At 41.3% G+C, this 22,507-nt stretch overlaps 1 protein-coding gene across 3 annotated transcripts in view; it reads right to left on the minus strand.

Moving 5' to 3' along the window:
- Positions 1-5,680, minus strand: part of TES (testin LIM domain protein) — a 43,371-nt gene extending 37,691 nt beyond the window's left edge. The window contains exon 1 of one of the 3 annotated variants that reach the window (XM_033099180.1): positions 5,485-5,680. Coding sequence is in view for 1 of the 3 variants with exons in the window: in XM_033099178.1 (XP_032955069.1) it covers positions 5,485-5,511 (27 nt within the window). In the remaining 2 variants the exon portion in view is untranslated. Of the gene's footprint in view, positions 1-4,997; positions 5,377-5,484 lie in introns of those variants that run through there. The other 2 variants (XM_033099178.1, XM_033099179.1) reach the window with 2 other exon arrangements.
- Positions 5,681-22,507: the final 16,827 nt, after the last annotated feature.

Below are 22,507 nucleotides of genomic sequence, written 5' to 3' on the forward strand. Positions count from 1 at the left end.
ATTGTGGTGATCTGGTTTGTAAAAACTTGTATTAAAAATATCAGGCCAAACTGTATTCTTACTTCTAGTTCTCAGAAAAAGAACATAGGAAGTAGTCCTTTTCTATCATTTATCACTCAATAATAATTTATTGAGAATGATCACCAATGTATCCATCTTTTTCTACTAAGTACTTTTCTAAGTACTTTTAGAAAAATACTACTTTTCTAAAAGTTCTACTTTTTCTAAGGCGTTATTCTACCTCAGAATAACGCCTGTTTCCTGCGGTCCATTGTTGATTCCACACTCACAGTGCAGGTACTATCCCGGAGCTTAGTGAGAGCCTCAGGAAATAGTTGATCACTGTGGTGTTTTCCAGTGCTTCTTAACAAACCTTTTTGTATGAAGAATGGGAAAGTTCAAATAATGACAACAAAAGTCAGTTCCCCAGCACTGAGTTTGTTTGTTTTTGTTGTTTTTTAACTACTCTGTTCTTAGTCGTCTGGTCTGCCAATTCAGGGCACCTGAAGTACTTTTCGGCTGGGGCAGAGAGGTTTAGTGTTATGTGCAAGGCTTTCTATCTACTCTGGAGTTCAACAGGTAGAACAGATTCTTCCACAGCGCAACCATGAGTGTTCCTACACAGTTTCAGATGTCACAGGTAGAAATCCCAAAGCAGAGAGCCAACTGCAGGGTCATTATTGTTCAGGACCAATGAAGTAGTAGGAGGCGGCATTACCAGGGCTCCCAACAAATGCTGGGAAGTTGGGAGACTCCTATAATATATGGCCCAGAATATTATTGGAGCTTATGGAATTTCTTTGCCTGTGAGAGTCTTCCAAAAGTTCCTTTGCACGATATTTTACTTTACTTAGACTTAGTCTCTGTCCAAACAAGGTCAATGATAACTTACACTAAAGGTCATACAGACAACATGGATAAAGTATAAGTAAAATATAAAACACCAGTAGGGAGGCAATTTTATTGGAATAGAAAACATTTCCTCCAATATAATTTCTTTAAACAAATAAAAATGTTGAAATGTACCTTATGTTATTTCTCTTTTAATATTGAGATAATTCACTCACCATACATTTAGTAAGCAAGGCAGGGAAATAACAGGCCTCAGAGGCTAGGTGGTATGATGGAAGGAGCAGGAATTATGAAGACTATGGTTTAAGATCATAGTTAGGTTCTGCCAGTTTCAGACTAACCTATCTAAGCCTCAGTTTCTTTAACCTTAAAATGAGGCTAAAGTCTACTTCATAAGATTGCTTTGAACAGCAAACAAAACAACTATGCACGTATAAATAGGATATAAATCTATTTCTCTAGGGGGACAAAGAGATGAGTGTCCTAAGAGTTACAGATCCCACGTTTGGTAATTCAGAAGAAAGAGATTTGGCATCTAGTTTAGGAGAAGAAGAGTTCATGGAGGATGGTGCATGGTAGGGGGTATCTTGAAGAATGAGTAAAATTCTGTATTGCAGATGGTCAAGCAAAGTCAAGGAGTAAGGTGATGGTACACAGCTAATAACCAGTTGAGATATAAATCCCCAATTCTACTTCATAACATAGTATAATGGAACCAAATCAATAGAAAACCTACTCAAATTCTATTCAAACCAGTATTTAGGGCAAGTTAGGGAAAGTGACTTTTCATAACCAATTAATGTAATGGATTAGAAGAGATCAAAGCCCAGTTGAAGACTACTTTACTTTCGTCTGTACTTGTTTTGAAAGACTAAGTAACTGCCCCTAAGACAAAGCCCTGGAAATACCTTGCCCGGTTCTCCCATTTCCCTCCACCTTGCCAATGATTCTTGCAGCAAGAATGGCGTCAAGCAGAAACCCAACTATAGATTTGTCCATCTAAGTCACTGTTTACTTTCCTTTTCCACTTCAATCAGGGGCTACCTAAAAGAAAAGGCTCATTCTAATTTCTAACAGAAATAATATCTGTGGTTCAGTATTCTTTCCAACTGCAATCACTTGTTTCACTATGGGTTTTTTGTTTGTTTGTTTTTGTTTTGGCTAATGACAGAAGCTTTTAAAACAAGTTTAGATGCTAAGAAAGGGGACTTTTAGTGACCTGTACTCTATAAAATGCACATCTTTTAAAAATAAAATTAAAGAAACAAAGAAAAGAGTACTAGAAAAAAACGCAATATGTTAGAAAGGATCAAAAGACAGAAGTTAGAATGAAGGCAAAAATGAATAAAGTATAAAATTAAAAGCCTTCCAGCAATTCCAGGCAGCATACGGATATTAATGGAATTTTCTTTCTCTCTGGTATGTTTTTAAAGGAAAAAAATGTGATTCTCAGGGGAGAGTAACACAGAAAGCAAAGAGGAAAACAGCTGGCTGTGGGCCATGATTTACCATTCACCACAAAATGAGATTCTGTTTCTGTTTCTCAAAGGCCATTGTTTTTTTCCAAGCAGACATAGGCTTCTACTTACACAAAGTCAATTATAATGAAGAGACTGAAGACATGAGGACGAGATCTAGACGCATAACTTAGAAGACAAGGCAAAGACATAAAAGTCAAATTCTAGTCTAAAATATTATTAAAACAAAAACTCTGTATAACCAAACTAGCTACCACATCCTAGCAACAGCTCTCTTACTTCAAACAAAACAAAATATAGCAAAATCTAATTATAAAATCCCTTGTCTTTGTGACGGTGGGTTTTAACTGGTAATTAATCCAAATGTGTGCAAATGATGTGGACACCAACTTCTCCTTTTATAAAACAAGAATCCCATAATAGGATCATCCACCTAGGATGTTGTGGAATAAAGACAACCCACTTTAATTCTCCTTACACAAAATGTTAATGGAAAAAAATAAATGACATTTTTCATCTGCCTGGGGAAAATTCCTTATGAAATAAACAGTATAAGGGTTTTAGAAGGAAACAATGCCACAGATTTTAAGACAGAAGTCAAATTTAGTTTTATTTAGCTTTTTAAGCTTATTTACCTTTAAAAAAGTTACATTCAAACGATTACTTTTCTTGTATAACCAAGTCAAAAAGAAGAGACACCTGAAAACTACCTACGTACCAAAATAGGGTGAGAAGGCTCTGCCAGTAGGTCAGAGATAATCTTGTAATGTTTTCTTCTTCTAGTAAGTTAAAGTTCTAAAGGGAAGGTAAGGTGGGTTTTTGGGGGTGTGTATTTCTTTTTGTTTTTTTTAGATTACAGCTAAGACTATGAAATGTATTCCTGGGACCTCTAAACTCTGTGCTGGGAAACTTTGTATGGAATCCACAGAACATCAGGTCTGTCTAGGGTCCTACGAAGGCACAGAGAGGGCATGGTTGGCAGTCACACTGGACATCTTTGGGGTTTTCTAGTAGTTTCCAATTTACTGGTTGACTGCCCTGACTACCAGCTATGACAAGATAGTGTAACTGGGTTTATTACCATCATGGAGTTATCTGCAAAAGCTTTAAATTTATGGGGGTGGGAAAGGAAAGGAGGAGGATTACAGAGGAAGATAAGATTCTCAGTTGAAAGATAACCTTTTAAAGTAAAGGGAAGATGGAGGAGAAAAACTTACACTACATATCAAGGGCACTGTTTATCATAATCTACATTTTGAAACTAAGAAAATTGTTTATAAATGTCTGGATTTTTCCCTTGCAAGCACATGTCATTCTTAACTGGACTTTCTTCCATTAAATTACTTTTTCCTTGTCTCCAATGCTTTCAAAATCACTTTTGGATGTTGACTTATTTATTTATTTATTTTTTAAGTACACTTTATTTTTCAGAGCACGGTTAAGTTCACAGCAAAACTGAGCAGAGGGCAGAATTCCCATATATCTTCAACCCACTCAGCTTTCGCCAGTGTCTATATCCCACACCACAGTGGTCTATTTGTTACAACTGATAAACCTACACCGACACATCATTATCCTCCAAAGTCCATAGTTCTTATTAGGGTTCACTCTTGGTGTTATTTATTCTATGGATTTTGACAAACATAATATAATGACGTGTGTCCACCATTATAGTATCATAGAGAATTGTTTCAATGCCCTAAAAAAAATTCCCTGCTTCACCTATTCAGCCCTCCCTCCAAAGGATGTTAACTTTTAAAAGTTTTTGAATCAATATTTGTAAGCACGACAAGACTTCCACCCCCCAAATTTTAGACAAGTACTAAATTAAGTAGCTGTTACAAAATAAACACTGTTCATCAACAGAAGGCTGAGCAGCAACCAAAATGCTTTTAGTGGCAAGCAAGATTAACAAAAAATATTAGTGTCGTTTAAAAGCAAATGAAACAAGAAACCAAATGGAAGAGAATAGAATGCAATCACGTTACTCTTAAATTTTGCATTATCTTTCCGGTCCTTGGGTTCCTTTTTGAAAGCTGGTTCTAGTCATAAGCGACAAACTGTTTTCCCACTCTAAGTTTTTATTTTTCAATGCCTTCCTAACCTAATATTTTGCATTTTTGTACATTTTCAAAATTCCAGTTCTGAGCATGAACAGAATTAATGCTCAAATCAAGAGCTTTGTCTTTAGAAGATGAAATAGCAATATTGGCAACTATGATGGGCAAAAAAGAAAATTAGGTTCTATTCTCTCTGCAAAACTTCCTTCCCTATTTGATAAGAGACAGCTAGCTTAAATTTACCGAAAAGTAAATATGAGCAATTCATTGGAATGAGACATTTCCCACAGAACGTTACACTGGAATGTGATACCAGCATTCCGTTTGACTCACAGTCTGGTTCCCACCCTTTCCTCGCAGGGGACCTGAGGCTCCCATACGGCGGGGCGGGGGGGGGGGGCGTCTCAGGTAGGGCGGTGGGTCCCGACGTCGGGGACAGCCACGCGGGAAACGTCACCGGGCACTAAAAGCACTGGTGACAATCACCGTTTCGGGCGAGCTGCCAGCAAGGGAGAACGTTTTCTATGAGAAGTAACTTCCTACGAGGGAGGCAGTGCTTTGGAAATCAAGAAATGAATGACCAAAAAAGAAAAAAAAAAATCATCACCTCCCACGTTCTCCCAGGCGCGGAGCGCGGAGTGCATTCAATCAGCACTGTCCTTAGGAGCGCCGAGCAGCGAGCAGGGCGGGGAGGAGGGCTGAGCTGTCAAAGTCACAGCACCGCTCCCGGATCGCAGAGGCTGAAAGCGAACTTCCTGAGACAGGAAGAAGCGGCGCACGGTCTCGCCCGCACTCGCCCTAACCTCACGCACTTCTCTTCGGGAGGCACAGGCGCAGCCGAGACGTTCTACGGGAAGTGGCAGGCACTTCTAACCGTCGGAAGCGGTTAGACCGGAGAGAAAAGTCCTGCGCCCGCCCCGGCTCGCGCGCCCGCCTTTCAGGAGTTAACCGGGCCGCCCGGCACCCCTTCCACCCGGGGGGCGGGTACAGGCCCGGGACCCGGCGCCCCGGAGCCGGCTCGCGCCCCACCCACCGCCGGCGGCCAGGGGGCGGTGCCCCGCGCAGGTGAGGCGGCCGCCAGCCGCGCCCCCTACCTTCTTCACTTTGACCGCCAGGTCCATGTTGGTGGGTCAGAGGTTCCTTCCCCGGTCCGGGATCTCACGCACGGGCTGGTCCGACCTCCGGCTCCGCCGCGGGTACTTTGGGGACCTATGGCTGTCCGGCGCCGCTACCGCAGCCACCCGTCCCGCGCAGTGAAACTTCCGCTGCCCAGTCCGCGGCAGCCGGCCTGCGGCGGGGACCGGGAACAAAGAGGCCCACACAGCCAATGGCAGCCTGGCAGCGCCGGGCAGCCACCAATCACCGAGCGCCTCACGCACCTTGGCGGCCCGAGCGCGGCGCTGGCAAGGTGAGGGGCGGGGCCGCGTTAGGGGCGGGGCCCCAACGAGAGCTCTCGAGTACCGACCGTGGGCCCCGCGGAGGCGCTGGGCGTCAGTCCCCAGCCTGTGAAGAGCTGGGGCCCGGCTTGCCTGCCCCTGAAGATGAGGAAGAGCCCTTTCCATTCTGGCAGCTTCTACCTGTGTTTCCTGTGGACCTTAGATATGTGTCCTGGGGAGTACTTATCCCGCCATTAGCTTCTTGGTTTATTTTCAGGGCAAGGAGAAAGAGAAGCTACTATGAACATTCGTAGGGATCACTGTGATGGCCAATGCACCCTAATTTCACTGTTGAGTTGTGGGTATGGACTTTTCTCAAATGCTTTCCCCATAATCCCAAGCACTGGCAAGGAACCTCCTGATCTCAGTGAAGATTCCTACATATGTTTTCTGAGTCTTTGATTATTCAAAAATGAGGATGGTGTGATTCACTTCGGAGACAGGTTGGGCCATTCCTTTGGAAGTAGAGGCTTGTTCTTTGTCCCTGCTACGTGAGATGGTGTGAGGCTGCTCATGTGTCTCTTGCTGGGATGAAGCAGTTTCATAGGACTAACGAGCAGCACTGGAGCAACTGCACGGGATCCGTTCCATGGCCTAATTCAGGAGTGACTGCAATGAATACTCTCAGATGGGTGGATCCGGACGGCATTTAGGGATTATTGAGTCTAGCTTTCTCATTTTGCAGGAAACTGAGGACACCAGAGGGGCAAGAACCTGCCCGCTTTCTTACTCTCTTGGGGCAGAGCTAGTGTTCATGAGTCTGTAAGCAAATGAGTCTCCAGCAAATTTGGGACTGTCAAAACAGCTTTTTGATTTAAGTAAAAGAGAAAAGAGTCCTTTGTTTTCCAGTTTGTTGTTATGACAAAAGATTATAATGAGTGGACGGCAGGTGATTTCCTAATCTGGCATCTACTTTGAAAATGCAAAAAGTCCCAAATAAAGTAGATATTTAGGTCCAAATGTCTCTCCTCTGTGCCTCTGGAAATTTCGTAACAGAAACACCCAAAGTTTATTTGAGCCAACACTTTCAACCCTTTGCTTACTTGGCTATTTGTTAACATTATTCAACAGAACATTGATTTATAATGTGAATGTTTTCCTCATCCTATTAATAAACTAAAAATGGAATGACAAAAATGGATCACAAATTTTTCTTGTCACTCAATTGATGTAAAAGTTTCCCATCCCATTTTCCCAAACCGTCCTAAAACTTTGGGCCTCTACAAAGTTTATCCAAGTGTAAGCTCCAATGAACATGAGTTTTGTGACAAGGCAATTTGGTCTTTTTCATGGAGATTAACAGATGGAAAATGTCCAGTAAAACAGTTTAAATAAGGCATCAAACAAATGTTGTAACATAAATTCTGGGCTTATTTGGTGGGATTTCAGAGATGACAGTAAGAAAAAGATCTGGAAACTTCTTTCTTAAACATCAAATTCTGCCCTTCCTTTTTTCCTGCCAACCCTCCCAGCATCACTGTTTATGTGTATCATTGCCAAGGATGGAAGTTGAAATTCAGTGATTTCTATCTGGACTCATTACAGTGCCAATTATATAGAAAATAAAATTGAGGTAGATAAGTACTAAGTTAGGAGGCTTGGATTGTGAGTCCTTATTTAGCTGGTAAAGTGTTTAGCTATATATTAAGGAGTTAGAAGTGATAATACTTGGTAGTTGATGACACAGGAGTGAGTAGAAGATGTCACACATGTTTCTGACTTGATCATCTATCTAGATGCTTCAGGAAAAGAGAAAATAAAGGATGAGGGGCAGGATTTTGTTTAGTTTTTCTTTCTTTAGGGGGTAGTGGGGATGAAGAATATCATGGGTTTTGAATATCATGGGTTTGAGGCTGGGATATTGAAGTATCTATATATAAATCTTACAGATGAAACCTGAACTGGAATAGTGATTTAGGAGTCAACACCGTACATAGTTAAATGAGTAAAAGCCATGAGTGGAATACCATCAGCATGGGAGACTGCAAAATAAGACAGTATTGGTTAGGACAACTGAGCAAAGCTGAGCAAGAAAAGCACAGAAAGGAGATGAGGCTAGTTAGAGGGTAAGGAAAAAAAAAAAAAACAGCCAGAGTAGAGCCCCAGCAACCAAGAGAGGAAATTCAAGAAGTAATTATCAACAATGTCAAATTGTAGAGAAGGGTCAAATGCCCATTGGATTTAACAAAAATGAAATGATTGGTAAACTGGAGGCATGCTAGCTATATCCCACATGAAATTTGATGGCCAAAGTAAGGTAGAGCAATGGGTATGGGGAGTTAGAAGAATAATCAGTGTTATTAAAGAGAAAGAAAATCTTGGAATTAATACATTGGTTTGAAGGGAGGGAGTCTGGAATGACTCTTGGGAACCTATTCTGGGTGACTGGTATGGTAGATGACCCTCAGTCCTTAAGGTTAGAAACAGAAGAGAAGGAAGACTGAGAAAGATAATGGGTTTAGTTTTGCATGTATTGATTTTGCAAGGGCAATTCGGTCTGAGTCTGGTGGTCAAAAGAAAGATCTGGGCTAGAGATACAGATGATTGATTATAAATGCACAGGCACACACGCATACATATACAGAAATACATGTGCATACAAACACACACACGGTAAACATAAGCACTAGGGAAAAGAAACACCAATGGAAAGTTTTCTACACCAGATGAAGTAAATTTTCAAGATAGAGATGACTACATCTGTTTCCTTGATTATTAATGTGGTCCCAGGAGCCCTCTTTAGAGATGTTAATCATTTATTAACATCTGTTAGAGGAACTCCTGTGCTACTGATATAGCCATTATTGTTCATTAGCAGCTTGTATAGGATTACACATTGTTTTACATCTCAGAGCAAACTATTACCTATTAAAAAAAAAGTTTTTATTGACAAAACACTAGGGATTAGCTAAGTAAATAATGGATGATCCATATGATAGATTTATGATAGGTTCTGAACAATAATACTTGAGAATTTTTATAATAGTAAACACGGTAACAAAACAGAATATAGAATTGTATATACATTGTGCTCACCACTCTACAAAATACCATGTAAAAAGAACATGAAAATACGCTAAAATGTTAGCAGTGGTTTGCCTTTGACTAGTGGGTCCATAGGGATTCCTTCCTTCCTTTAAAAAAGAAATTCCATGATGAGCATGACATTTTTCTTAATGGTAAAACCTCATTTTAAAATATATTATTCAAAGCATTTTAGGGATATGGGTTGAGGGCTGCATAATTTTCAATCTCTCTCAAACCCACATTAAAAAACAACAAAAAACAGACCAACTAATTAGCAAAATCAAAAACCCTTGGAAAACCTTTACAACAAAACTAGGTGACCAGGTATCTCCTTAAACCCCAAAACATAGCAGTGAGGCCAAACCACCAAAAGCCACAAGATATGTACATATAAACAATTTGTGGAGATAGGAAGGGAAACAATACAGTGGTGTCTGATGGACGGAACTCAAGATGTTTTTCTCTAATAATTCATTTTAAAACACTGCAGGCCAATTTTCTAACAGCAACTGAAACAGTAAGAATGACTAAAGGGGCTAAAGCAATCTCACCAGTGGGAGATCTCAAAACTGACCCTCCTGGACTCATTTCTAGGAGAGGGTCCCACAATAAGAAACTGCATGTAGGGAAATCAAAATGGAGTAGGATGGTGCAGAAGAGGCGGTGGAAAGTGAAAAGCTAGAGAAGCATTCTCTGATATGGTAGCCAGGAACCACATGTGGTTATTTAAATTTTAATTAATTAAATTAATTTAAATACTGGACATTAATTAATATTTAAAATTCAGCTTTTCACTCGCACTAGTCATACTTCAAGTGCTCAATAGCCCGAGAAGGGAACAGAGTTAGGAATTCCCAAAAGCATGCTGTGTTTTTTAAAAAAGATTTTTATTAAATTATAGCTAACATGCAGTATTATATTAATTTCAGGTATACATCATAGTTATTCAACATTTATATACCTAAAGAAGTGATGACCATGATAAGTCCAGCAACCATCTGACACTGTATCGCGCTATCACAATATTATTGACTATATGCCCCATGCTGTACACTACTTCCCCATGACTTATTTGTTTTATACCTGGAAATTTGAATCTATCATTGCCCTTCTCCTTTTCCCCTTTTTTAATTTTTCAATTACAGTTGACATTCAATATTATTTTCTATAAATTTCAGGTGTAGAGCATAGTGATGAGACATTTATGTAATTTAAGGAGCGATTCCCTGACTAGTACCCACCTGGCACTGTACATAGTTATTACCATATTATTGATCATATTCCTGGTGCTTTACTTTACATCCCCATAACTGTTTTGTAACTACCAGTTTGTACTTTCTAATCCCTTCCCCTTTTTCACACATTACCAACCCTCTTCCCATCTGGAAACCATCAAAATGTTCTCTGTATCTATGTGTTTGTTTCTGTTTTGTTTATTTGTTTATTTTGTTCTTTAGATTTCACATATAAGCAAAGTCACCTTGCATCTGTCTTTCTCTGTCTGACATACTCCACTCAGCACAGCACCCTCCAGGCCCACCCATGCCACCACAGATGGCAAGAACCCATTCACTTCCCTAGCTGAGCAAAATTGCATGGTATGTATGCACAACCTCCTCTTTATCCATTCATCCATCGATGGACACCCCAGCTGCCTCCACATCTTGGTTATTGTAAACAATGCTGCAATAAACATTTGAATACACACATCCCTCAAAGTAGCATTTTGGGTTTCTTCAGATAATTACCCAGAAGTGGATTATAGGTTCCTTCTTTGTCATTTGTTACACCATTTGGTTTCAAGTCTATTTTGTCTGGTATAAGTGCTGTTACTTCAGCTTTTTGGGGGGGTTTTGTTTGTTTATTTGTTTGTTAACATTTTAATAAAATATTTTTTTCCATCCCTTTAATTTCCATGGTGTGTGTCTTTCAATCTGAAGTGAGTCGCCTATAAGCAGCATATGTAAGGGTTTTGTTTTCTTATCCATTCAGCCCACCTATGTCTTTTGAGTGGAGCTTAAAAGCTCCATTTGCATTGAAAGTAATTGTTGATACATATGTAGCTATTACCATTTTATTATAATTTTCATAATTTTGATCTTTTTTTTCTTTTCCATCTTGGAGAAGTCCCTTTAACATTCCTTGTAATATTGGTTTGATGGTGATGAGCTCCTTTAGCTTTTTCTTGTCTGGGAAGCTCTTGATCTGTCATTCAATTCTAAATGATAGCTTTGGTGGGTAGAGTAATCTTGGTTGTAGGTTCTTTCTTTTCATCACATTAAATGTTTTGTGCCAATCTCTTCTGGCCTGCAAAGTTTCTGCTGAGTTATCAGCTGATAATCTTATGGGAGCTCTCTTATAAGTTGCTCATTGCCTTTCTCTTGCTGCTTTTAGAATTCTCTTTTTGTGTTTAACCTTTGCCATTCTAGTTATAGTGTGTGTTGGTGTTGGCCTGTTTGGGTTCATCTTGTTTGGGACTCTCTGTGCTTCCTGGGCTTGTATGTTTATTTCCTTGACCAAGTTAGGAAAGTTTTCAGTCATTATTTCTTCAAATAGGTTCTCAATCCCTTGTTTTCTATCTTTCTCCTTCTAGTACCCCTATGATGCGAATGTTGTTATGCTTGATGTTTCCCAGAGTTTTCTTAAACTCTCCTCATTTTTTTGGTTTCTTTTCTTTTTGCTGTTCAGATTGGCTGTTTTCTGCTACCTTCTCTTCTAAATCACTGATTCAATCCTCTGCTTCATCTCGTCTGCTGGTGATTCCTTCTAGTGAATTCTTCATTTCAGTTATTATTCTTCACTTCTGACTGGTTGTTTTTTATGGTTTCTATGTCCTTTTCAATGCTTGCTATCTCGTGGTTCTCACTAAGTTCCTTGAGCATCCTTATAATCAGTGCTTTGAAATCTGTCTCTGGTAGGTTGCTTTCATCCATTTTGTTTAATTCTTTTTCTGCAGTTTTCTTCTAGTGTTTCATTTGTGATGTCTTTCCTTGTTTCTTCATTTTGGCTGCCTCTTTATGTTTGTTTCTGTGTATTAGGTAGATTGGTTATGTCTCCCATTCTTGGTCGAATGGCTTTATATAGTAGTTGGCCTGTGGGGCCCTGACACAGTCACCCTGGTCACCTGGTGCTCCAGGAGTGTCCCTTGTGTGGGTTATGTGTGCCCTCCTGTTGTAGTTGAGCCTTGATTGCTATTGGCACATCACTGGGTGGGATTGACCCTCAGGACGATTGGCTGTGGGATTGGGTCTTGTCCACAGCTTACAGTCTCAGTGTAGGCAGCTTACCCCATTGAGTGGGATCCTCTCAGTGGGCTCTGGTGCCTATTGAGACCACCTGTTGGGTGTGCCACCTGTGGGGCCAATTGGGCAGTGCTCTGCTGTGGTCTGAAGCCAACTTCCAAGTATGTTGACTCTGGGGCCTCTTGGGAGGGGCTCTGGTGCAGGCCCAGGTCACCCACTGCTTGTGACCAGCTGGGGGCTACCTGGTAGGAGCTACAAAGTGATCTTAGTTGTTTGCTGCCTGTGTAACTCTGGCACGTGGGAGAGTCCACGCTGGGAACCAAGGACATTTGCCACCAGTACCAGGCCTGAGGTAGCTCTGCAAAATGCCAGGGCACCCAAGGCCTACTGCTACCTGCCAGCTGTCTTAATGTTGAGCCACTGACAAACCCTCATGTGGTACAAGAGTTGGGTGAGGCAGGGTGTCAGGGAGTCACTAAAGTAAGAAGAGTTGTGGTCACCAGTTTAATGTAGACTTGGGTTTGGTGCCAGTGTTGAGCCTGGAGCTACTCAGCAAAAGTCTCAGAGCAAACTGGTGCCAGTCACCACCTGCCTATGGCCCAAGGACTCCAATAGTTTTCCAAGAAAGAGTGCAATGTGAGTTGGGTAAGCAGGGTCCCAGCTGATTTAGCAGAGCAGAGCAGTGGAGCTCCCCAGAAAAATGAAGTTCAGATTTGTCTGTGAGGGGGCAGGCTCAACACAGGAAGGATGGCACCCTCCTGCCAGCTACATTAAAGGAGGACCCCACGCAGGGAAAGTGGCGACTGTCCTCCAGGCCTTGCTCTGCAGCCACATACCTGAGTCTGCCCGCTATATGTCTCTGAGTCCCTGAGTCACTGCCCCTCCACTGGAGCCTGAGGTGAGTATCTATTAGTGAGTCTGTGTGTGGACCCTTTAAGAGGATGCCTGGGTTTCCTGCTGCCTTCCATCCCATCTGGTCAGTGGCAATCCACACTGTTTTTCACAGCCAGATGCTGTGGGAGCTCCTCTTCCTGGCACCAGTACTCTGGGCTGGGGAGACCAGTGTGTGGCTGGAGTCTCTCACTCTTCAGCGGGAAAACTCCATGACTGAGATATCCCTCTTGTTTCTCAACCGCCACACGGAGGTTTGAGGCTCATTTTGCATCTCTGCCCCTCCTACCAGTCTTGATGTGACTTTTTCTTTATATTCTTTATATTCTTTATTATAAAACTTCTGTTAATCCAGACTTCAGGTGGTTCTCTAGGTTCTCTAGGTTGATAGTTCTATAACTTAGTTGTAATTTTAATGCAGTCACAGAAGGAAGCAGGCACAGTATTTATCTACTCTGCCATCTTGGATCTCTTTCCATATTGTATTTTTTAACATTTCATAAAAACAAGGGAAGACGGAGCTTTCTGAATTTGGACATGATTTTCTGACACTGCCTTATGGTACAATTTCAGGAAAATTAATATCACATAAAAATGAGCAAGAGTAAATTGCCAAGGTAAAATCCAATACCAAATTGTCATAAGAAAAAACGAGAAATAGAGCTGAATAACTTCCCTAACAGATAAGGAAAAAACATCAGAAAGATGTGTCCACAAAACAGAACGATAATGTAAGCTATTATTTTAAAACAAGCTAAAAGATATTAAAAAGTTAACACATACCAAGAAAGAACAATACAAAACAGAATTTTAAAAACTCAGAAGTGAGGTGATAGACCTCAGGAAAGAATTACAGATGAAGAAAACAGTATGTCATAAATGAAGACTAAACTAAAAAGAGTACAAGGGGAAAAAACTAATAATGCCTAAGAATAATGGAAGGTAAAACAGGAGAAAAAAGAAGAAAATTTTTATAAAAAATCAAAAATAAATGAAGAAAGAAATATAAAGTATTCTAGAGAATGTAACAAATATTGAAAATAAGATAAAAAGATCAAACATAAGGTGATAGGAATTTCTGAAGAAGTAAACCAAACCAAAGGAACAAACAAATACTAAAATCTATGATTCAAGAAAAGTTTCCTGAATTAATATATACATATATATATACATATATATGTACATATATATATGTATATATATGTATACATATGTATACATATGTATATATGACTACATGTTGAAAGATCACACTGCATACCTGAGAATATTGACTCCAAATAACCAACATAATACATATTCTAGTAAAATTCCTGGATTTTGAAGAATAGGAAAAAAAAATTATTTGGGTATTCCTGCAAGTTTAGGGAGGGATATATCACTTACGTGTAAGGGGAAGAAAATTATATTATCAGCAGAATTTTTCTACAGTAATTCTTTAGATCAGAAGAAAGTAGAGTAACATTGTGGGGACAGAGCCCCAAAAAGCAGTTTCCAGGCTCTCAGCCTCACATAGAAAGGTGCTGGCTCAGGTAGTAAATGGCCATCGACTGCTGTGATCAAATGGCCAGCAGCTGTGGCTAGTTGGCTGTCAGCTGTAACCAGTGAGCCATTAGCCATGAATATAACTGCCGAGGCTAGGCTAGCAGAAGAAAAAGGGGGGAGCTAGCAAGAAGATGGTGGCTGAGTCTGCAAGCGGCACAATGAGGGTTGAGAATTGTGTTGCTCCTGGTTCCTGTGTCTCCAACCCAGCCGCCAGTGAGAATATAGTGGTATGACTCCCCTACTTGTGGCTCCGTGGGTGTTCCTTTTTGGCCTCACCATGTCCTGCGTTCTTGTGTGGGGAGTGGGACCAGAGACCCCGCCAGACACCCCGCACGACACATGGCGAAGTCGGCAGGATCCCCTGCACTACACATGGCGCAGCGAGCAGGGTACGGTGCCGGCCAAAGCTCTCCGAAGGGCGGTGGAGCAGTTTATGCCTATGAAAACTCAGTTGCAGGAAGACTAGGAGGAGCAGCTGCCTGAGAGCTGGACCCCGTAGAGGGATGGAAAGACATGGACGGTTCCCCAACCAACAGAGGCCAGAGAAAGCGAAGGTCGTTGCTGCCCTGTGGGCTGGGAAGTGCTTGCTGAGGCAGCCCGGATGCGGGACTTGTAGTCCCAGGAGGAAACGCTTGCTGAGTCCTCCGTGGGAGATGAGGGTGAGGTCAAGGTCATCCCTCACCCCCAGGACAGCCCTGGCAAATGACTATGGACTATGGGGAATTGCCTTCCATCCCTAATTTAATGGACCACTTGACTGTTTGGGAACATACCACCATGTAGAGGAACTGGGGGATGTTTGCTTTTGTGTCTTGACCAGCCACCACTGAGAATATGTAAGCACCTTGACTGTGAGCCGCTGTTGTTCCAGCACGGTACCCTGAGAGCCCTGGCTGTGTCCAGGAAGTCTGGCTGTGTCCTGAGAGAGTGGCAGTGCCCTGAGAGCCCTGGCTGAGTCCAGGAGGTCTGGCTGTGTCCAGAGAGAGTGGCAGTGCCCTGAGAGGCCCTCGTGTGCCCGGGGAGACTAGTGGTACCCTAAGAAGTCCAGGAAGTCTGTCTGTGCCCAGAAGTACTGGTGGTGCCCTGAGAACCCCTGGCTGTGCCCGGGGAGACTAGTGGTACCCTAAGAAGTCCAGGAAGTCTGGCTGTGCCCAGAAGTACTGGTGGTGCCCTGAGAAACCCTGGCTGTGACCAGAGAGCTTGGCTGTGTCCAGGAAATAGCATTCACCTCCAGGCTCCTCGCACAGGGCCCCTCGTGAAAGACGCTTGTCGCGTAGATTGTGAGGCGAGACCCTGTAGGGGTGGAGTGTGGGGACAGAGCCCCAAAAAGCAGTTTCCAGGCTCTCAGCCTCACATAGAAAGGTGCTGGCTCAGGTAGTAAATGGCCATCGACTGCTGTGATCAAATGGCCAGCAGCTGTGGCTAGTTGGCTGTCAGTTGTAACCAGTGAGCCATTAGCCATGAATATAACTGCCGAGGCTAGGCTAGCAGAAGAAAAAGGGGGGAGCTAGCAAGAAGATGGTGGCTGAGTCTGCAAGCGGCACAATGAGGGTTGAGAATTGTGTTGCTCCTGGTTCCTGTGTCTCCAACCCAGCCGCCAGTGAGAATATAGTGGTATGACTCCCCTACTTGTGGCTCCGTGGGTGTTCCTTTTTGGCCTCACCATGTCCTGCGTTCTTGTGTGGGGAGTGGGACCAGAGACCCCGCCAGACACCCCGCACGACACATGGCGAAGTCGGCAGGATCCCCTGCACTACAAACATAATAAAGATATTCAAGAAAGACAGTGTGAGCCAAGGACTTTATATGAAGTGACTTTCACGTATGAAGGGCACAGACAAACTTTAATCAGGATAGAACTCAGGAAGTGCAGTTCTCACGAGCCCTTCCTGAGGAATCTTCACAGGGCTGTTTTCTCTGTGTGTGTGTCTATGTCTGAATATTTCTCTCCTTTCTCTCACGAAGACACGAGCCAATGGATTTGGAGCCCAACCCCTAATCCAGTATGACTTCATCTTAACTAATTATATCTACAAAAGCCCTATTTCCAAATAAGGTCATATCTGAGGTTCTGGGTAGAGATGAATTTGGGGGAGACACTATTAAACCCACTACAGTGGAGGAATGAAAGCAACATAACACAATAAAGCTCCTGCTTGGAAAAAACAGAAGCAATCAGTGGTCATTTTTCCACAGCAAACACTATATGTTGCAGAATCACAACTAACTTTATTGTCAGTGTAGTGTATTCATCTTCCATTTTAAATGCACTGGATTGTTACTTCTTGGAGGTTCTTCCTTATCCATTGGCCCCTAAGGTGAGTGCCTAGAAAGGCACTATTTGAGATTTTTCTCCTTGAGAGCTGTGCTATCATAAAAGCCCCTTTTGGAGTGTTGGGGTATTTGGGATAACAAAAGGAGATGAGCTACAGGCCCCCTATGCCAGGCTTGAGACGGAAGGTAACCATATGCCTGTCACTTTTATTTCAGGGGAACTTTAATGCAGTATTTCTCAACCATGATACCCATGACATCTTGAGCCAGATAATTCTTCGTTGTAGGGGGCTGTTTTATGTATTATAGGGTATTTAACAGCATCCCTAGCTTTGACTTACTAGATACCAGTAGCACCCTACCCCAGTTGTAACAACCAAAAAGGTCTGCAGATTGTTTTTTGTGGAGCAAAATCATCCCAGTTAACAACCACTGCTTTAAATGATTCCATAAATCTATTAGCTATTATTGTATAAGAAGCCACCTCAAAACTTAGTGGCTTTAAACAACAAAACATTTATTTTTTCACAAATTCGCAGCTTGAGCAGGAAAGGCAAGAATGCTTTGCCCCTGCTGTATACCACATCAGCGGAGAAGACTGAACTGGAGCACTGCAAGATGGCTTCACATGACCAGCCTGTTGGTACTGACTGTTGGCTGGGACCTCAGTGACCTGTGCAGGTGGGGGCCTCAGGTATTCTCGAACATGGTCTCTCTGAGTGGCTTGGGCTTCTTTACAGCATGGTGACTGGGTTGCAAAAGCAAGTGTTCTGAGAAAGTGAGGTGGAATTCATAGCATTTTTATGTTCTGCCTGTGAAAGTCACACATATAGTGTCACTTCCATCGTGCTCTATTGCTTGAGGTAATCACAAAGATCTGCTTAAGTTTAGTGGCAGGAGACACACACCCTGTCTTGATGAAAGGAGTGTCAAAATCACAGTTTAACAAGAGTACATATATAGGATGAGAGATATTGTTGCAACTTCTTTGGAAAATATAATCGACCACCTGCCCTATTGTTACAAAAGTTCACATCCTTTCCACATACCAAATATAATTGTTTAATCTTCTAGGACTGTCAAGTCTCCTCAGTTCAAAGTCTAGCATCTGTCATCTAAACCAAGTCCAGGTGAGGCTGCTGCTCCTGAGGTCTGATTAATCAGGTACAGCTCTTTGAGTACCACTCCTCTTGCTCTGAAAAGCTATGAACTAAAGAAATAACATATCTGTCCTTCACACACACTCAACAAATAGTGGACGGTCCTAGAATATCTGCTATATACAATCCCTTTTGAGAATGGGTAGAACTGGAGGCACATAACAGTCATTGTTCCATAGCAATTCTGAAATCAAGCTAAGAACATGTTGTCACTTTCTTGATCAGGATTCATTCCTACTCCTTGGACATTGTCCTTGGCTCCACTCTCTGGGACCTTGGTTCTGCTTTCTGACTCATTCTTCCTTTCCCATAAAAAATGTTCCATATTTGCATCTGAGTCATTTTCTCACCCTTCTTCCTGTATGCAAAAGTTGGGAGTCCAAAGGCCTCTTTGCATTTTGTACTGACCCTGTTCCTTTCAGTACAAGCTGTTATAATTATTTTAAAAACCTTGTGTGTTTCTTATGTATCAGTGTATAATGAATTTTATTAAGCCAAAGCCACACCTACAAATTTCTTTGATATTATCCTTTCTCTATCTTGTGCTCCCAGTGTGAGATTTCCATGAGGTAACTTATTTAGTATTCTTTAGTATTCTTAGAAACTCTTTTAAATGCAGGTTTATGAGTCACACTCTTAAAATCCTTAAAGGGCCTTTGTCTGTCTGAAAGGTTATATGAGTCCCTATGTTAGATATTTCTAAAATCTTAACAAAGGCTTTTACATACCACCTTGGATTTAATCTTTACTCAGAAGTCATATCTTAATTCTTAAGTTAATAAAACATTTTCCATATGGAAATGCTGGATATGGAAAACAATTTGACTTTTGAATCCAGAAAGTACCAATCCCCTTTCAGTTAACAGTGCATTCTTTAATTGATTTTTCTTCTCACATTTTATCATAAATCATAAATTCAGGCAGTAAAAAGGTGGCATTTTTAATAGTCTGAAATCATTAAGTTCTAGGTATTTTCTATTTTCGACATTACTGCAGACAATAGTCTTGGTGGCAAACTTTCTGCCACTACATAACAATTGCTTGCTTTCCTCCAGCTTCTAGTAAAATTTCCCTGTTTTCCTTTTAAGCTCACTGACAGCCTCCTCCAAGTCCCTTAGCTTCCTCTGTCTCCTAGAAATCCTCTAAACTTTTACACAGCATCTGAGAGCCCTCTGAGTTTCTTCTCACTTCTGCCCAAGTCCAAGGCCACGTTTTCAATTTTTTTGGCAGCACTCTACATCTATTATCCAAAAGTGGTTATAGTATTTATTGCTTTGTGATGAACCACTCCAAAGTTAATTGCCCGAAACAGTCATTTTGGTAGACTTAGAAATTGTGTGGACCAGAAATTTGGTCAGAACATAGTGGGGAAATCTGGGATGGTCTTTTTCCATGATGTCTGAAGCTTTAGCTGGAAGTGTTGAAGACTAGGGACAACACAGTTGTTGGGAGCCAGAATCATATGGAGGTGGCTTCACACACGTGGTTGATGCTGGCCGTTGAGCAGGACTATCAGAAGAGCATCTACATATGATCTTTCCATGTGTTCTTTCTGCATGGGCTGGTTTGAACTGCCTCACAGCATGGCAGCTGAATTCTAAGAGTGAATATCCCAGGGAGCCCGGTGGAAGCACCTGACATCTTTCTGAACTAACCTTATGTGCAGTGGAGGGTTAACTTAGCAGACTCTGCATTTTCCAAGCACTGCATATTCTGTATAAAGACTGGCTCTGACTAGCTCCTAGGAGATAACCTCTAAACCCTTGGAATATCCTTCCTGATAAGAATGTCTTTGTATACGTGGAAACTTAGGGCATACCAGATAGTTTATACTAAAAGTGTGACTTGTGGTAAGGGGCTTGGTCCATGCTATCAGTTTGACCACGTGAGGAGCTATAGACTGAGAACTGAGGTCCATCAAACAGACACTCCACACCTGTGTGAATGACCGCGAATAATAACACTAGACACAGAGGCTCAGATGAGTATACCTGGTGGACAATACTTCATGAGTATTGTCACACAGCATTACTGGGAGAATTCAGTGCCAGCATTGCAATTCTACTGGGAGAAGACAAGTAGAAACTCATGCCTGATATCTCCCAGATTCTGTCTGTGTGCTGTTTTTCTTTGCTGATTTTAATTTGTATTTTTTCACTGTAATAATCATTAGTATGATAGCTTTTCTGAGTTCTGTGAATGCCATGCAACCCTTGAAACTGAGGATGGTTTTGGAGACTTCAGACATAGGAAAGACTTGTTTCCTGTGTGTTTGGAGCTTTAGCTGAAAGACCTGAATCCTGGGGGTGACTCAGTGGTTGCAGGATAGAATCATCTGATGATGCCTGCATGTGTCCCCTGGTGATGGCTGTACTAGGACTACCAGCGAGAACACCTACAAATGGCCTCTCCATATGATTTTCCTATATGGGCTACTTTGAACTTCTTCACGCTTGGTTAGCTGGGTTCCAAGAATATCCCAAGAGAGCAAGGTGAAAGTGCATGACATTTTTCTAAACTAGCTTCATAAGTCTCATGGCATCGCTTTGACTCTTTTGGTCAACGCAGTCACAAAGGTCCACTCGACATAGACCTCACTGTGCAACAGGAAGAATGTCAGTTTCACATAGTAAGAACTCGGTATGGGAGATACCACATCTTTGGAAAACACAATCTGCCACGTTTGCAATGTAAAATGTTCGTATCTCTAGCTTGTAGCCATAGAGTTTTACCTCTTAGCAACAATTTGGGGTCTCTGTCTATCTCCTCTACCCTCAATTTAATTGCTTTCTCTGGGCTACTGTTTTAGAACAGCCAGAGATAATAGAAAGCTTCACTTTAGTGCTGGGCTGATCCCAGTTACTGTATTTTGAAATAAGGGTTTGGAGAGGGATAATTTCTCAAATATTTCCTTGTGGGCATATTCAGGGAGTGCTGAGTAGTATTTATCGAATTACTATCTAGAGCAGCATGCTTCCTGGGTGGAATACTTTTGAGCAATAAGCACGGAGGGCTTTTTATATTTTGCTTAGTAATCAAAAGCGCTGTGGAAACGCTCTGCGAATAAAGAACGATGAGCACTGCTATAGCCTGAATGTTTGTGTCCCCCCAAAATCCAGATGCTGAAACCTAATCCCCACAGTGATGCCGTTAGGAGATGGGGCTCTTGAGAGGTGATTAGGTCATGAGGGCAGAGCCTTCACAAATGGGACTGACGTGCTTATAAGAGACCCCAGAGAGCTCTGCCACAGGGAGAAGAGTGCAGGCAATGAGCCCTCATCAGACAACTACTCTGCAGATGCCTTGATCTGGAACTTAGCAGCCTCAAGAACTGTGAGAAATAAAAGTTGGTTAAGCCACCTAGTCCATAGCATTTTTGTTATAGTAGCTGAAAGGACTAAGAGAAGTACGATACAAAATTTAAACAAATATCATCCATTGTCTTACATTCTTTTAACAATAACATCGATTTAATTTTTAAAGAATGTAATTATAATTTTTCTTGTAGGTAACGAGTCCAGTGCGTTAGTGCAGAAATAGAGCAGTTGGCTTGTATGTAAAGTACCGTGCTATATGCACTTCCTACAAGGCTCAAAGCTCACAGATACTTTTAATTTTACATTAATTATAACACAACACCTGGCCCTGATGCGGTATTACTACTTAATAGTTAAACTAATTTTACTTTATAGTAAAACATTCTTCTACTATATTGTCATTTAATATATATATTTTTTTACTTTAAAAATTTATACAAGATCTCATTTTTTAAACTGCCTTTCCTTGAGTATACCATTTCCTGAGAGCTTAATATATTATGGCTAATGGAAATGTGTACTTTTAAGATTGCCTCTTAACTGTACTATAAATATGAGTCTCTGGTAAGCCTCAGTGTGAACAAAAGCTACTAATTTATTTTTCATAAGTTGAATCAGTCCTAAAAAGGGATGGCACCAGCCGATTGGTGACTATTTTAGTGTAGTGCTGCTGTAATAGCTGGATAAGGGGGGAAATCAATTACAGCGCTGAAAGAGATGCAGATTTTGTTCACTTAAATCTCAGGCTTTTAAGCCCCGGATAAAAACCTAGCCTGGAATGCATTCTGAAAGGCTTCTACTAAAAGAGGATGTAGTAATTCCTAGATGCCTATCATTTAAACAAATGGATTAGTCAAAATAATGATGTGAGAGATATGCCAAATAAGGCCAGCTTGCTTTTTTTTTTGGATGTGTGAAAAGTAAATTGTGCAACGAAATTTCCATCGTATTTCATCTGTTTTTGATAGATCACAGAAGCTGTATCAGTATTCATATACACACCAGAAATTCCAAGAATATCAAAGGTGAATGAATTAATTGACTTGTTTGCTTCTTGTTATTAAGATTTAATTTCTCTGTAACTTTAAAAAGTAATGACGTATACATATTCAAAAGAATGACGTATACATATTAAAAATATGTATACAGTTAATTTTTTCCTGTTGCTTCTGCTTTTCGAGAATTAACAGGAAATAAACTATGTCATGATACATTTCACTGCCTA

This window comes from Rhinolophus ferrumequinum, chromosome 26, assembly GCF_004115265.2.
Source record: "Rhinolophus ferrumequinum isolate MPI-CBG mRhiFer1 chromosome 26, mRhiFer1_v1.p, whole genome shotgun sequence".
In the NCBI taxonomy this organism is placed as follows: domain Eukaryota; kingdom Metazoa; phylum Chordata; class Mammalia; order Chiroptera; family Rhinolophidae; genus Rhinolophus; species Rhinolophus ferrumequinum.